The following is a 12,992-nucleotide window of genomic DNA, read 5'->3' on the forward strand; positions in this document are numbered from 1 at the left end:
AAAAAAATGATGAATAGGAGATCACGCGTATAGGCGCCAATTATGATGAGGCTAATAGTGCGATCCCCATTTATGGTTTCACCTACCTTCTCCCCAACTCCCCCCACCTCCTTATGTTATAATAATAATAATAATAATAATAATAATAATAATAATAATAATAATAATAGTTAACTAAATGTATACCGTCATTTATACACACATACTCATATCTGTCGGTCCAACATTTCGTTTTTCACCAATCTCGTGATGACCCTTTATGCGGCTTAAGAAGGTCATTCCACCACATCCTCATAAAACCCATCCTTTTTATGAAAAAAAAATAAAGAAGGAAAGAAAGAATCTCAAACCATTGATAATGGAACAACAAATGCCCATTAGTATGCTAAAACGACAACCAAAGTAAGAGACAAAGGATGCAGTAACTGAAAACGGATCGGCTCTAAAAGGCAATCGTCACTTGGAAATTAATTCACAAACAGAATTGCATAAAGAGAGCGGCCGTTACAAACACCACAGCTTTCTTCTTTCTTCTTTCTTCTTTCTTGCTTACGAGTCACATTTTCCTCAGTTTCACACACACACACACTCACTCACTCTTACATCTATATCTATATGCGTGTATCTTCTTACATGGGCATGGATGTGTGTATATATACCCCCAGTGATATCAACTTCTTCCATACTCCATGTTCGTACATCTATCTACGGCAACCCTCCGATGATGTTCCTCAGATCATCCTTCTCTCTTCTCTTCTTCTTCTTCGCATCAAATGCTCTGCCACAGAAACGAACTTATATAATACACACACATACAACCAAAGCCAAACACATCTATGCTTCTCTTCTCAGTGTCGTACAGACAGATGCCCCCAAGATTCACTATATTTACAAAAGCGCCATCTCCGGCTTCTCTGCAACACTCACGGACGCCCAGTTGGAGACACTCAAGAACAAGCAAGGGTTTGTGTCGGCTTACGAAGACGAGCTCTTGACTCTTCACACCACTCATTCTCACGAGTTCCTTGGTCTCGAATTCGGGATCGGCCTGTGGAATGTCACGAGCTTGGCTTCTGATGTGATCATCGGTGTTGTCGACACCGGAATCACCCCGGAGCACGTTAGCTTCCGGGACACTCACATGCCGCCTGTGCCCTCCAGATGGACAGGAATCTGCGAGAAAGGAACCAACTTTTCTTCCTCTTCTTGCAACAAGAAGCTCATCGGTGCCAGAGCTTTTTACAGAGGTTACGAATCCATTGTTGGAAGAATCAACGAGACATCTGATTTCAGGTAAAAAAAAAAAAAGGGTATTAATTTAGATTCTGTTGCAGCTCATTGGAAAGGTTTGATTTCAAACCCACCACTTACATTAGAGTATATGATGGCGGCAGATCGGCAAGAGACGCACAGGGCCATGGGACACACACGGCATCGACCGCAGCGGGAGATATCGTCCCAAAAGCGAGCTTTTATGGGTTGGCCAAAGGCTTTTTCGCAGCAGGGATGAGGTTCAGCTCAAGAGTGGCAGCTTACAAGGCCTGCTGGCAACTGGGTTGTGCCAGCTCTGACGTCCTCGCCGCTATAGACAGAGCCATTTCTGATGGTGTCAACGTCATCTCCCTCTCCTTAGGCGGATCTTCACGCCCATTCTACGTGGACCCCATCGCCATTGGTGCCTTTGGGGCCATGGAGAAGAACGTTTTTGTTTCTTGCTCTGCAGGGAACTCCGGTCCTTCCAATAACACCGTTAGCAACGGAGCTCCTTGGCTTATGACGGTGGCCGCCAGTTACACCGACAGGACATTTCCGGCAATCGTAGAGATTGGAAATGGAAAGCTGTTCGTTGGATCGTCCTTGTACAAGGGGAAAATAATCAAGGATCTGCCTCTCGCGTTTAACAGAACGGCGGGAGGTCCGGGAGCTGAGTTCTGCGTCAGGGACTCGCTCAAGAGAGAGCTCGTTGAGGGCAAAATCGTCATCTGCCTGAGAGGCGCCTCCGGCAGAACCGACAAAGGCCAAGAGGTAATTAGAGTTACTTTCTCCATAAACCAATGCCCAGGTTGAAATAATCACCGGAAATGTTGTGGTTGTTGTTGCAGGTGAAACGAAACGGAGGAGCAGCTATGCTTCTGGTGAACAGAATCACAGAAGGCGAAGAGCTTCTCGCCGATGCCCACGTCTTACCGGCGGTGTCTCTCGGTTTCTCCGCCGGAAATTCCATCCTTAAGTATCTCTTCATCGCCTCATCCTCTGCCTCCATCCGCTTCAAGGGCACCGCCTATGGTGCCACCGCTCCCATCGTCGCAGCCTTCTCCTCTCGTGGTCCCAGCGTCGCCGGACCTGAGATTCTAAAACCCGACATCTCCGCTCCTGGCATGAACATCCTCGCCGGTTGGTCCCCTTTCTCCAGCCCCAGCCTCCTCAGCTCCGACACCCGACGAGTTCAGTTCAACGTCATCTCCGGAACCTCCATGTCTTGTCCCCACGTCAGCGGCCTCGCCGCCCTGCTCCTGGCGGTTCATGGCGACTGGTCTTCAGCGATGGTCAAATCTGCGCTCATGACGACGGCCTCCACCACCGACAACAGGAACCGCCCTATTGGGGACATGGGTTCGGGACCCACCTCACCGGCCACCGCTTTCGCCCTGGGCGCTGGCCACGTGGATCCCACACGCGCGGCGGATCCCGGGCTGGTGTATGATATAACCGCGATGGATTATCTGAACTACCTCTGCAGCCTGAACTACACGATGGAGAGAATTGCTCTGTTTTCCAGGACGAACTACACATGTACCAAAGGCGTGGCCTTGAGATCGGGCGACTTGAATTACCCGTCGTTCGCGGTGAACTTCGAAGCGGGCGACCGGAGCAGGTTGACGTACAAGAGGACAGTGACAAACGTTGGGTCAGGGGCGTGTGAGTACAAGGTAAAGGTGGAGGAGCCACGAGGTGTGAAGTTGAGAGTGGAACCAGATGTCTTGAGGTTTCAGAAGCTTCGACAGAGTTTGAGTTACAGTGTCACGTTCCTCTCGGAAGCTTCCGCAACTTCTTCTTCCTTCGGAGCTTTGGTTTGGATCTGTGGGAACTACAGCGTCCGAAGTCCCATCGCCGCGACGTGGGACTGACTCATACACTTTCCTTCCTAAACTTTATAATTGACAAAAAAAAAAGGAAATCTTATCAATTTTAGAGGATGCTTTCAACATAACCTATAGTATCCAACCCAACAAAGAATTATAACGGAAAAGACAGATTTATTCGTTCAGTACATGAGAACCCAGAAATGGAAATGTCAAAGTTCTGTAAATCAGACAGCCTCTGTCTTAGCCACTCTTGATTCGTTCAAGTTCTTCTTCAACGTTTTTCAACTGCAAACGCAGTGTTTTTATTTTGCGTTGGAGCTCTTCTACTGTGCTTCTGCTCGTTGGAGGCTGGTATGGTGTCACAAAGTGACGAGAGGACGCCTTCAAGGCTTCAACACTTGCCCCATTGATTTAAGCACATCAGTCTTAACTCTACCTAACATGAAACATTTTCGATTTCAACCCTTTTTGCCTTCTTACCTCTTCTGGAAGCAGAGGGAGATTTGTGATGTTGAAGCCATCGTATAGCATATAAAACTGGTCTAGGTACTTTTGTTGCATCTGCATCCTTGCTTTAAGCAACTTTTATTCCACATCTAAGATGACACTAAATTTTATTAGTAAAATGGATCACAATCAGATGATGACAAGCAACCTGAGCACGTACCTTCCTCGTCGAATATTACTTGGTTAATGATTATGTTATGCGTGTCAATCTCAAACTTGGTGAGTTCTTGAAAGAGTCTCTCTGTTTCATACAGAGATAAAAACTCGGGGATGCAGATGCAGACAAATGTCGTCAAATCCTGAGTAATGGAGCAGTGTTAGCAATTTCAATCCAAAGAGAAAATGTAGTGTTTTTTTTTTGGAAAAGATAGAAAACGTTAGCCAAAAGCAGAGAAAAAGGTAGTGACGAAGTTACCGGGTCTTTAAATTGTCGGTTGACTTGTTCAATCACATCTTTCAAGCCCTCGAGTCTCCCTAAGAGAGCATCTTCACCAAACTCATCCTCAATGCCAAACATACGGCTCATCTGCAATAACCAACCAGTTTCACCGGAATGAGCTGATTCATCAAGCCACCGAATCTACTCTTTAAAGACATCAACTTTGAAAGCCCCTTCTCTAATGTAGAAGGAAACTGTAACAGCCGAAGAGTGTGTCCTGTCGGGGCTGTATCAAACACGATGGTTGAATAATCCATTGTTTGCACCAATCTGGAGAAGCATAAATGTGTCAAATCACGACTATGATCTAATGCATTGTTAAGCCAGGAAATATCTTTGGAACAACAAATCAATCAGTGCAATTTTTTTACTTCAGCATCTCTGCAAAGCTCATTGCCTCATCAATTCCAGGAATGGCATTTGCTAGGTCAGAAAACAAGCTGTCCATTCCTTCTGCACCTGTCATATCGTCATTTTCTACTGTAGGATCCACCTCCTGTGAAAGAAAATAAAACACATGATCCAGATAAGAAGGGATGTGAATACCGCATGGAGACAATATCCAAAATTCATAACACACACACGTTAGGAATAAACTGAAAACTATCAGAGACAACCGAGAAGAGATTGAGAAGCTCAGCCAAAAGAAATGCTATTACATTGAATTTTAGATGAGACGGTGAAATTCGATTCGGAAACTATGAAATTTTCTGTCAGACCTCAACTGAGGCCACAAGCAGTCAAGAGGAATGTCCAAATCTCTCCCAAAAACAAAACTTGACCTTGATGTTTATCCAAATATCAGAAATTCTAAGCAAAGATGCAATCATTGGGGCATTATGCAAATTTAGATCAAAGAAAGGCAATTGTGTAATCCAATTCAATTTTAGGCACCCTGAATTAACTATGGATACTGAATTCTAGAAATTCAGCACAAAAGAAGCCAATTGAAATTCCACCAAGAACAAACTCGGAGATAAAACTACGAATTCCCCCCTCCCCCTAAATCCAACCCAATCGAGAAAACCAGGGAAGCTTACCATTGCAAACAGGTTAGAGAACCCATTAACCAAAGTGGGCGTCTTGGTGAAGCATTACTGAAACGCATCGCTAAGATTGTGAGCTGGGTCGGTGGAAATGATCAGAACGGAGGATCGAACCCTAGAGAGAAGGATGGAGAGTATGGAACTGCAAGTCGTCTTCCCGACACCTCCTTTCCCTCCGACAAAGATCCATTTAAGAGATTCTTGGTCCAGTATGTTCTGGACTGTTCGGCCGCCATCGATGTCTTTCTTCGTCTCCTCTCCAAGCGTCTGGAGTTTCGGAGATGCGAGAGAGAGAGAGGATCTAATTGCCTGTTGTGGTGGGGTTTCGACTTGATTTGTCGGATCCCACTGGAAAGCGAAGGAATTTGTATTCGATTTTCATATTTATAAGCGTAGGGGCAACATCCATACAAAGAGACACCGGAATTTCGAGGTCAGATTTCCCTCTCACTCTCACTCTGTACATGTATCTTTTATTAACTCATCCATGAATGTATTTGTTTATCTTGGAGGGATCTGCTTTGTTTAATATTTCTATGTTAGGTTGATTTCGCTTATCTTTTGCTTGAAGGTCGTTAAATCATGAAAGTTTTTTCTATCAGCAAAGCCCGTCTAGCTCAGTTGGTAGAGCGCAAGGCTCTTAACCTTGTGGTCGTGGGTTCGAACCCCACGGTGGGCGTATTATCTTTTTAGTTCGGAGAAACTATTTTAGGGGCAATCTCGTCATTCGGATGGTTGGGAATCGTGTTTCTTAATTAAGCCTACGAAGTTACTGTAGGGGTCTTATCGAGTACCATGACCGTGATAACTTCAACCCTCTACTGCAATCCTCCTTCCCTCACTCGATCTTCGGCGACATGGCTGAACATAGCCAAGTCGGAAAATGTCTCCACTTCATACTCTCGCCGGAGCACGGCTGCGTTACGGTCGAGGGTTACGTGCGCCAAGAGCCCAGATGATTACCACGCCACCCTAAAGGCTCTCAATTCTAGAGGCCGCTTTCCCAGAAAATCCCTTGGCCAGGTTCTCTTCTCTCCTCTCTCTCTCTCTCTCTATATATATTTGTGCGTATGTGTGGTTCATACCAAGGAAAAAAAAAAGGATCTTCTCTGAGGAAAATGATCAAACAACTTGTGCGCGTCTTCGTATTTGTGGTGCAGCATTACATGTTGAATTCAGAGATCAATGAACAGCTAGCAGCTGTGGCTAATGTTAAAGAAGGAGATGTTGTGTTAGAGATTGGTCCTGGAACTGGCTCTTTGACCAACGTCCTCATCAATTTCGGTGCCACTGTTCTTTCCATTGAAAAGGTTCTGTACATGCCCATTCCAGATATTGATATATAGCCCTAGTTTGTTGAAAATGTGTATCTTACTGATCTTTCTTTCGCATCTAGTTTGTTCAATTTCCTTTTTGCGATGAAATGTGAATTATGTCTTCCACAAAACAATGGCGATATATAATTCCCTACGAGCCTTGTTCAATTCGCTTCTCCTTTTCTGGTAATTGGTCACAGGATCCTCATATGGCGGCCTTGATTGAAGAAAGATTTGCAGGTTCAGACAAGTTCAAGGTACTATGTTTCTTCTGAGAGGTTGAATTGAAATTTTGGGATCTATGGAATCTACATACATATGCGAAACTTCTTATCGGACGGGATACATTGTAGGTTTTGCGAGAAGATTTTGTCAAATGCCACATCCGTGCTCATATGCTTTCCATTCTAGAGCACAGAAGGTCATCAGATCCTGGTTTTGCTCTTGCAAAGGTGACGATTTTCTCCTTGGATAACTATGTTCTAACTAATCTATGTTGCCATACCAAAATCTTGGTGGCTAACTTACAAACTAGGGTTTTGATGTCATCTATCTCTGCCTTGTAAGAACTTGTAAGAACGGGTTTAACCGCTCTAAAACATGTTCAAGAAAATCACGTGCCATATTTCCCACATTCTCAGCTCTGTTTGACATATGTAGTAGCTGTTTCAAGGGGATGTATAGACAGTAGTGATCCTTATGTTCACTTTCACAGTCATACCAAGCACTTTTCAATACTCCTGTCCTGGTAAAGTGAAAATGGATAGCAGACACACCAATTTGATCTATTTTCATATTGGATCGAATTGCTTGCTACAGACTCTTATGAGCATATGATTTCATGAACGCCCAAAATAACTCTTTTGAGAGTGTCAGAAGTATGCTTCAAAATGACATGTTATTTGTGTCTACTGATGATTTCAGATCTCTGCAGGTGGTCTCAAACATACCTTTCAACATCAGTACTGATGTCGTCAAGCTTCTACTTCCCTTGGGTGATATCTTCTCAGAAGTTGTTCTCTTGCTCCAGGTAATCCAGAGGAAGCCATCTGATTCTCTTGTTCATTGGATCTTTCCTCTGTTGTTTATCTTTTGCCTCTTGATAGACACTTGACTGAAATCTTTTGCCTGATTTCAGGATGAGGCAGCGTTGAGATTTGTTGAACGGACATCCGAATACAGACCCATCAATATTTTTGTCAATTTCTATTCAGGTACTTGTTTCATGGTCATCCATTTATTTCCAACCCTTCAAATTCTGGGAATCATTAACTGGTGCTCTTTCTCCTTTAAAATCCCAATCCAGAGCCGGAATACAAATTCCAAGTTCCGAGGGCAAACTTCTTCCCTCAGCCCAAAGTAAGTTTCTAAATAGTTTGCAGATACAAACTGGACAGATTTGCAACTGGTCGTTTATCTGATAGTTCAAATATATTGCTAATTATCTCTGGTGCTTCTTAACCAATGACAAATGACACATAAATGGTATTCAATCTGACGCTGTCAAACATTTTATCACTTGGGGACTGGTAGGTGGACGCTGCCGTTGTAACATTCAAGCTGAAGCATCCCAAGGACTACCCAACTGTTTCCTCCACTAAAAGCTTCTTCTCTTTGGTAACATCAAACTCCTCTTCAATCTTTTGCATTTTGAAACACCTGAATCAAATTCCACACAACCCTTTTCTTCAAAAATGTCCAACAGGTAAATTCCGCATTTAATGGGAAGAGAAAGATGTTGAGAAAATCCCTCCAGCACATATCTCCGTCTCTTGAGATCGAGAAAGCTCTTGGAGATGCTGGTCTTCCAGCCACTGTGAGTACTCTCTGTATGCTGATCAAAACGTATACTCCTTTGATATACATACCAATGGAGCCTATTGTAGGATAGGATCCAAAAGTCAGCTTCTGAGGAAAAGGAGCTACCGATATTGCTGTATACTTTGGGAATGTGGGATAGTAAAGCAACTCCTAACCTTTTCTTTTGTTGTACTACAATGCAGTCAAGGCCAGAAGAGCTTACCCTGGATGACTTTGTCAAGTTGCATAATCTAATCGCGAGACAATAGTTTGCACAATCAAGTCATCGAGTGCCATATTGAACTTAAGATGAAACTGGAGCGGTCTGGTTTTGGTAGCTTGAGAATGAGCTCAAGCTGAAGCATGCACACCCAAATCACGTGACAGGCTGCATCCATGTTCTGTCTGTTTTTGAGTTACCTTGAAGCTCAAAAGCTGATGAGGCAACATCGTTGCGGGAACCATGAAGCTTAGTAGCACAGATTGATCCGACGGTTCTCGTGTCAGTACAGATTTCCAACCACGTATGATCGTAGGTGTAAGTAGAACCTCAGAAGCGTGTTATCTTAGATATTTTTGCTTCAGGTACGTACCATCTGTCTCTTTGTAATGCAAATTGCGTACTTGCAATGAAGTCTGCAAAATCGCCCAAAAGGAGGGAGGGTTCTTGCTTCATCTACATATATGTTCAGAACCACAGAAAAACAATCCTTGGAAAAATACAAAGAATGGAAATCATCCGTGAAACTGGTAGACAAGATCCAGGGCCCTCAACTTGGCGGCGTGAGGGTCAGAGCCAAACCTGTCGTCGGGGGATCCCATCTCCTCCGACGGCGAAAGCGGGCGCTTGACCCTCTTGTTCTTCTTGGTGAAGCACTCTCTCATCCTCTCCGCCACCTTCTCCACCGCCGCGTTCCTCTCATCCGCCTCCTCCACCAACTGCATCGGCTCGGCGGAGGATACACAGTTCCCGGAGAAGTCGGCGTTGGCGAGGAAGACGGAGAGGCGGTGGCGGGCGTGGCTGAGAGATGAGTAAACTTGGAGGAGCTGTGTCTCTTCCATGGCGGCTCCAATCTGCTTCGCCATGAGAGATGCTTGCTCCAGTGACGATATCAGCTCTGTCACTTCTGCGGCGTTTGCCATTCTTCGCGCTCACTTTTTCCAGAGTTTATCTGTGTAAGCCGTCGAGGAACTAAAGCTGGCTTCAGAGATTAAAGTCAGATGGGGTCTTGTCGGAGGAAGAAGATGGATGTCTGTCTGTCACCTTTCATAGTTTGGGCTTCTGATGACATTTTTATGTTCTGATGTGCAAAATGGGCTAACTGAGGCCCAAGATCGTCTTCTAGAAATTTGTTGTTCCATTTTTTATTTTCTTTGAGCAATAAAAAGATGGGAGACGCGAACGCTCTTCAAGTTTCTTAGACTTGGAGTCCACTCAAAGCCAATATCCGGATTCTCTGTCTCTCTCCGTTCCAAGTTCAAACTTCAACATCTCTCTATCTTAATCCCAATTTCCTTTTCTTTCTTTTTTTGATGTGATAGAGTTAAAAGCAGGATCAGAGAGAGTGATGTGGGAGTTCAGTATTCATATGATACCAACAATGATAGGATTCGGAACAAGCATCGGGTTCTTGGTATACGTCTGCACTCGCCTCGTTTGCACCAAAGCTCCTTCCTCCTTCCACCCACGTCCCCACTCTCCTCTCGACGTTGAACGACAGGTATTATCTTTTTTTTTTTTAATTATATCTCCGAGAATTAATTTCATATGATTCATAATTTCATACGCATATATATATATATATATATATACACTGCTCCTTTCACAACCTCCATGTTGTGGTTCTTATTATATCTTTGTGACATATATAGATCCGAAAATCATACAAATGATTAGTTCCATGCGCAGATGCCTACGGGGTTTGAACCGACTGTTCTGTCCGCCATCCCAACCATGAGATTTAATCGTGACGCATTGGTCTCTACAGACGATTCCCAGTAAGTTTGTTGGCATAAAAAATATATATATATTGGATGATAAAAGCTATCAAATGATGGGTATGGATAGGTGTGCGATATGCCTGGAGGAATACGAGGAAGAGGAGGTGATGAGGGTAATGCCGAGATGCAAGCACAAGTTCCACGCAGCATGCATCGACGTCTGGCTGCCCAAACACTCCACCTGTCCTGTCTGCCGCCTCCCCCTTCTCTCTCCCTCCCTTTAGTCTCACGTGTATGAATAGATGTGCAGGGTGCTCTCTAAAACAGCCACGTAAATAATGTGTTTAGTCATACCAAGGAAAAAAGTACGTCCGTGCATATCTCCGACCACAGGAAAATAAAAATCTTTGGTTTATAATTTTAAAAATATTGAATTATATGGTTATGGATAAACTTGTGGTCAGTATCTAACAACATACGTATAAAGGAAAGGAGAGTTAGCATCATAACTGGAAGAGGTATGGTATTAAATAATCGCAACATGGCACATGTCTTACCGATCCAAGGACGTTTACTTGCCCATTTTTTATTTTCAAATTTTGAATCTATATTATATTACCGAATTTAATATACTAAATTCACATATTCCCTTGTAGTCAAAACACAAAAACGAGCAAAGTTAAGCATATCACATGGAGGAGCACCAACCAAGTCTCAACAGTTTAATATTTCTTTTTGAATTTAATTAAATAGTCGTGGTAACATTTTATTTATATAACCATTATTATGAACGTAGGTTCTCACGCAGTGGCATGTCTGCCTGCCACGTCAAGATCGTTAGAGCATTTGAAATGCATACTGCGTGACCTCCGACAGAATCCTTTTTCTTTTTTTCAAGTAGAAATTAACTCTGAATTCAAATAAAAATATATATATATATATATCTAGATACTTTAATTAACTCTGAATTACCCCTTTCGATCAAATATGTACTTACTCGGTTCAAACGGCAAGCGAAGTTGGACCCACCACTGCCACGTCAGCTCGTCGGCAACGTTTAGAAATCTTGGAACAGGTGAATGGGTTCAAAATCAAAATCAGATGGAAGGGCGTACAAGAGATGAACCACAGCCGTCGGATCCCGAAAAAGTTACTGTTAAAAAGGAGGAGGAGAGGGACGTAGGGTCTCTTGGGAGGTGTCTCAGTGGCAGAGCCACCAGACAGATTAGCTTTTTTTCTACAGAAAATGGCCAAAAAAAATTATATAAAATAAACAATTCAAAGACTGAAGCCCTCTCTCTCTCTCTCTCTGGATCGAGTTCTGATTTGAATTCTTGTAATTATTTTAGCTGGGTCCAGCCCAAAAAAAAAAGGTGGAACAGGTGTTTGTTTGTAGCATTCGGAGAAGTCAGCAGCTGTCTGGATTTCGTTGTGGCGTTGTGTTATTTCGACTGCTCCTCCGTTACAAAACAAAAGAAAAAGGAGAGCATCTGGGGGTGGGTAAGTAAGCTAATTCATGGCATTATTCGTGAAAGCCACAGTTTATGTTGTCGTCTCGCGTAATTGCCCCATCATTGAAGCTGGAGTCATGGTAATTTTCCCTCTTCTGGGTTTTATTTTTCTGTTTCAAAGTACCAAAATTTTCATCTTCCAAATGAAACCCAGGGTATTCCACACTCTATTTCTGATTTCTGGACTTGACTTTCCCCATTTTTTTCCATGGTTTTCGAAAAGTTGCTCTTTTTTTTTAGCAAAAGATGAACCATTCGTTTGAGATTCTAAATCTGAAAGGTATATTCTTTGTGGTTCTTTACAAGAAAAGCTAAAGTCTTGAAAATCTAAAGCTTATGATTGGGTAGTTAAGAGCTTTGATCATATGGTGGTGCTTCTGTCTTTTCCAAGACTAAGATGTTAATATTCAAAAGATCAAGATTTTCAGTTTCTGGGTGAAACACCAGAAGATCTCATTTCTTGTGATTTAGAGAAGAAAAACGAAAGATTCTTATCATGCTTTTGATTTATCTCTTTTGGAAAGAGAGCAACAGGAACAAAAGATAGATTTTTTCTTTTTCCTTTTGAGATTCTGAATCTTAAAGGTTTGTTCTGTGTGGTTGATGTTTCAAGAAAAACAAAAAGAAGGTTGATTTCATCTGTTCCTTTTTTAACTTTCCGGATTTCTTTTCATTGGATATTATTAATTAGCTTCTCTCTTCGTTTAGGACCATAATCCATAATCCTATAAACATATGTCTTACTCTTGTCTCTGAAATGATCGCAGGTGTAGATCTGGATGGTGGATGTCAATGGAGGAATAATTTGAAGGCCAAGTGAACTACCCTGAAGGTAAAAATAAAAGATCCTCTGAGACGTTGTTGTGGATTACCCTTGAAGATTACTACAGGATTAGGCTGCAGTTAATCTGGCTCTCTCTGGACAAAACTTGAGAAGTTGTTTCTAATAGATAGAGACCCGCATTGACCTCTCTTCAAAGAAAAGTCTTCAGTTACTTTGATCCTCAGGCAGACTTTTTCTCTCTCAGTAACTATAAACAGAGACAAGATCTCTGAGTGCAGTGGCAGTGACCCCTTGGGTTGCAAAACGATCTGAGCCTTTTCTGAGGACAGAGAATTTCGTGGTGCTGATGTTTGGTGGGTTTCCGTGGCTGTGATCGTTTCCCTTTTGTATTCATATCGAATAGGGAAGCATTTAATGAATACCCATCTCCAAACCACTGCCCGGTGGGACACTGCATTCTCGTCTAGTTCTGTTGGATGTTGTTTTCAAGCAAGTTTTTTTTTTTGGGAAAAAAGAAAGCATTTCATAATCCAATTGATCTGAAGGAGTGGGGGGGGGGGGG

General features: G+C 42.9%; 6 protein-coding genes and 1 non-coding gene across 14 annotated transcripts in view; 5 read left to right on the plus strand and 2 right to left on the minus strand.

Annotated features, from left to right (window-relative positions):
* The first annotated feature begins 382 nt into the window (after positions 1-382).
* On the plus strand, positions 383-3,349 carry LOC104814089 (subtilisin-like protease SBT1.1). The gene is made up of 3 exons (XM_010541954.2): positions 383-1,293; positions 1,395-2,025; positions 2,103-3,349. The coding sequence occupies exons 1-3, from the start codon at positions 644-646 to the stop codon at positions 3,126-3,128; spliced, it is 2,307 nt and encodes a 768-aa protein (XP_010540256.1). The 5' UTR covers positions 383-643; the 3' UTR covers positions 3,129-3,349.
* On the minus strand, positions 3,179-5,456 carry LOC104814111 (ATPase GET3; the record flags this gene model as incomplete). The annotated part of the gene is given in 6 exon segments (XM_010541990.2): positions 3,179-3,483; positions 3,567-3,682; positions 3,754-3,892; positions 4,009-4,302; positions 4,404-4,528; positions 5,073-5,456. Coding segments are annotated over 3 exon segments (696 nt in total), but the record flags the coding sequence as incomplete, so codon positions are not given.
* A 228-nt stretch (positions 5,457-5,684) lies between these two features.
* Positions 5,685-5,757, plus strand: TRNAK-CUU. The gene has a single exon. It is a non-coding gene; the product is annotated as a tRNA-Lys (tRNA).
* Positions 5,758-5,852: 95 nt separating this feature from the next.
* LOC104814092 (ribosomal RNA small subunit methyltransferase, chloroplastic) lies at positions 5,853-8,869 on the plus strand. Its single transcript, XM_010541957.2, has 10 exons — positions 5,853-6,101; positions 6,239-6,388; positions 6,595-6,651; positions 6,748-6,846; positions 7,329-7,424; positions 7,533-7,608; positions 7,701-7,753; positions 7,928-8,011; positions 8,100-8,210; positions 8,398-8,869. Exons 1-10 carry the CDS (start codon positions 5,874-5,876, stop codon positions 8,461-8,463), a joined length of 1,020 nt encoding a protein of 339 aa, XP_010540259.1. The 5' UTR covers positions 5,853-5,873; the 3' UTR covers positions 8,464-8,869.
* Positions 8,832-9,559, minus strand: LOC104814091. Its single transcript, XM_010541956.2, has one exon. It carries the CDS (start codon positions 9,335-9,337, stop codon positions 8,930-8,932), a length of 408 nt encoding a protein of 135 aa, XP_010540258.1. The 5' UTR covers positions 9,338-9,559; the 3' UTR covers positions 8,832-8,929.
* Positions 9,560-9,613: 54 nt separating this feature from the next.
* On the plus strand, positions 9,614-10,562 carry LOC104814090 (RING-H2 finger protein ATL38-like). The gene is made up of 3 exons (XM_010541955.2): positions 9,614-9,915; positions 10,092-10,192; positions 10,263-10,562. Exons 1-3 carry the CDS (start codon positions 9,763-9,765, stop codon positions 10,417-10,419), a joined length of 411 nt encoding a protein of 136 aa, XP_010540257.1. The 5' UTR covers positions 9,614-9,762; the 3' UTR covers positions 10,420-10,562.
* Positions 10,563-11,358: 796 nt separating this feature from the next.
* LOC104814093 (armadillo repeat-containing protein 3) overlaps positions 11,359-12,992 on the plus strand; it is a 4,144-nt gene continuing 2,510 nt past the window's right edge. Inside the window, exons 1-2 of one of the 8 annotated variants that reach the window (XM_010541966.2) lie at positions 11,359-11,726; positions 12,414-12,478. The gene's annotated coding sequence lies outside the window, so the exon portion shown is untranslated. The other 7 variants (XM_010541967.2, XM_010541958.2, XM_010541960.2 and 4 more) reach the window with 7 other exon arrangements.

This window comes from Tarenaya hassleriana, unplaced genomic scaffold, assembly GCF_000463585.1.
Source record: "Tarenaya hassleriana unplaced genomic scaffold, ASM46358v1 Cleome202, whole genome shotgun sequence".
NCBI classification, from domain to species: Eukaryota; Viridiplantae; Streptophyta; class Magnoliopsida; order Brassicales; family Cleomaceae; genus Tarenaya; species Tarenaya hassleriana.

What these genes read in the sequence shown, in the direction of transcription:
- LOC104814089 (XM_010541954.2), top strand. Translation starts at nt 644, where the DNA reads ATGTGTGTATATATACCCCCAGTGATATCAACTTCTTCCATACTCCAT. An exon ending in AACGAGACATCTGATTTCAG is followed by an intron (nt 1,294 to 1,394) that starts GTAAAAAAAAAA and finishes TGATGGCGGCAG; the next exon opens with ATCGGCAAGAGACGCACAGG. An exon ending in GAACCGACAAAGGCCAAGAG is followed by an intron (nt 2,026 to 2,102) that starts GTAATTAGAGTT and finishes TTGTTGTTGCAG; the next exon opens with GTGAAACGAAACGGAGGAGC.
- LOC104814092 (XM_010541957.2), top strand. Translation starts at nt 5,874, where the DNA reads ATGACCGTGATAACTTCAACCCTCTACTGCAATCCTCCTTCCCTCACT. An exon ending in CTAAAAGCTTCTTCTCTTTG is followed by an intron (nt 8,012 to 8,099) that starts GTAACATCAAAC and finishes AATGTCCAACAG; the next exon opens with GTAAATTCCGCATTTAATGG. An exon ending in ATGCTGGTCTTCCAGCCACT is followed by an intron (nt 8,211 to 8,397) that starts GTGAGTACTCTC and finishes ACTACAATGCAG; the next exon opens with TCAAGGCCAGAAGAGCTTAC.
- LOC104814091 (XM_010541956.2), bottom strand. Translation starts at nt 9,337, where the DNA reads ATGGCAAACGCCGCAGAAGTGACAGAGCTGATATCGTCACTGGAGCAA.
- LOC104814090 (XM_010541955.2), top strand. Translation starts at nt 9,763, where the DNA reads ATGTGGGAGTTCAGTATTCATATGATACCAACAATGATAGGATTCGGA. An exon ending in CTCTCGACGTTGAACGACAG is followed by an intron (nt 9,916 to 10,091) that starts GTATTATCTTTT and finishes ACAAATGATTAG; the next exon opens with TTCCATGCGCAGATGCCTAC. An exon ending in GTCTCTACAGACGATTCCCA is followed by an intron (nt 10,193 to 10,262) that starts GTAAGTTTGTTG and finishes GGGTATGGATAG; the next exon opens with GTGTGCGATATGCCTGGAGG.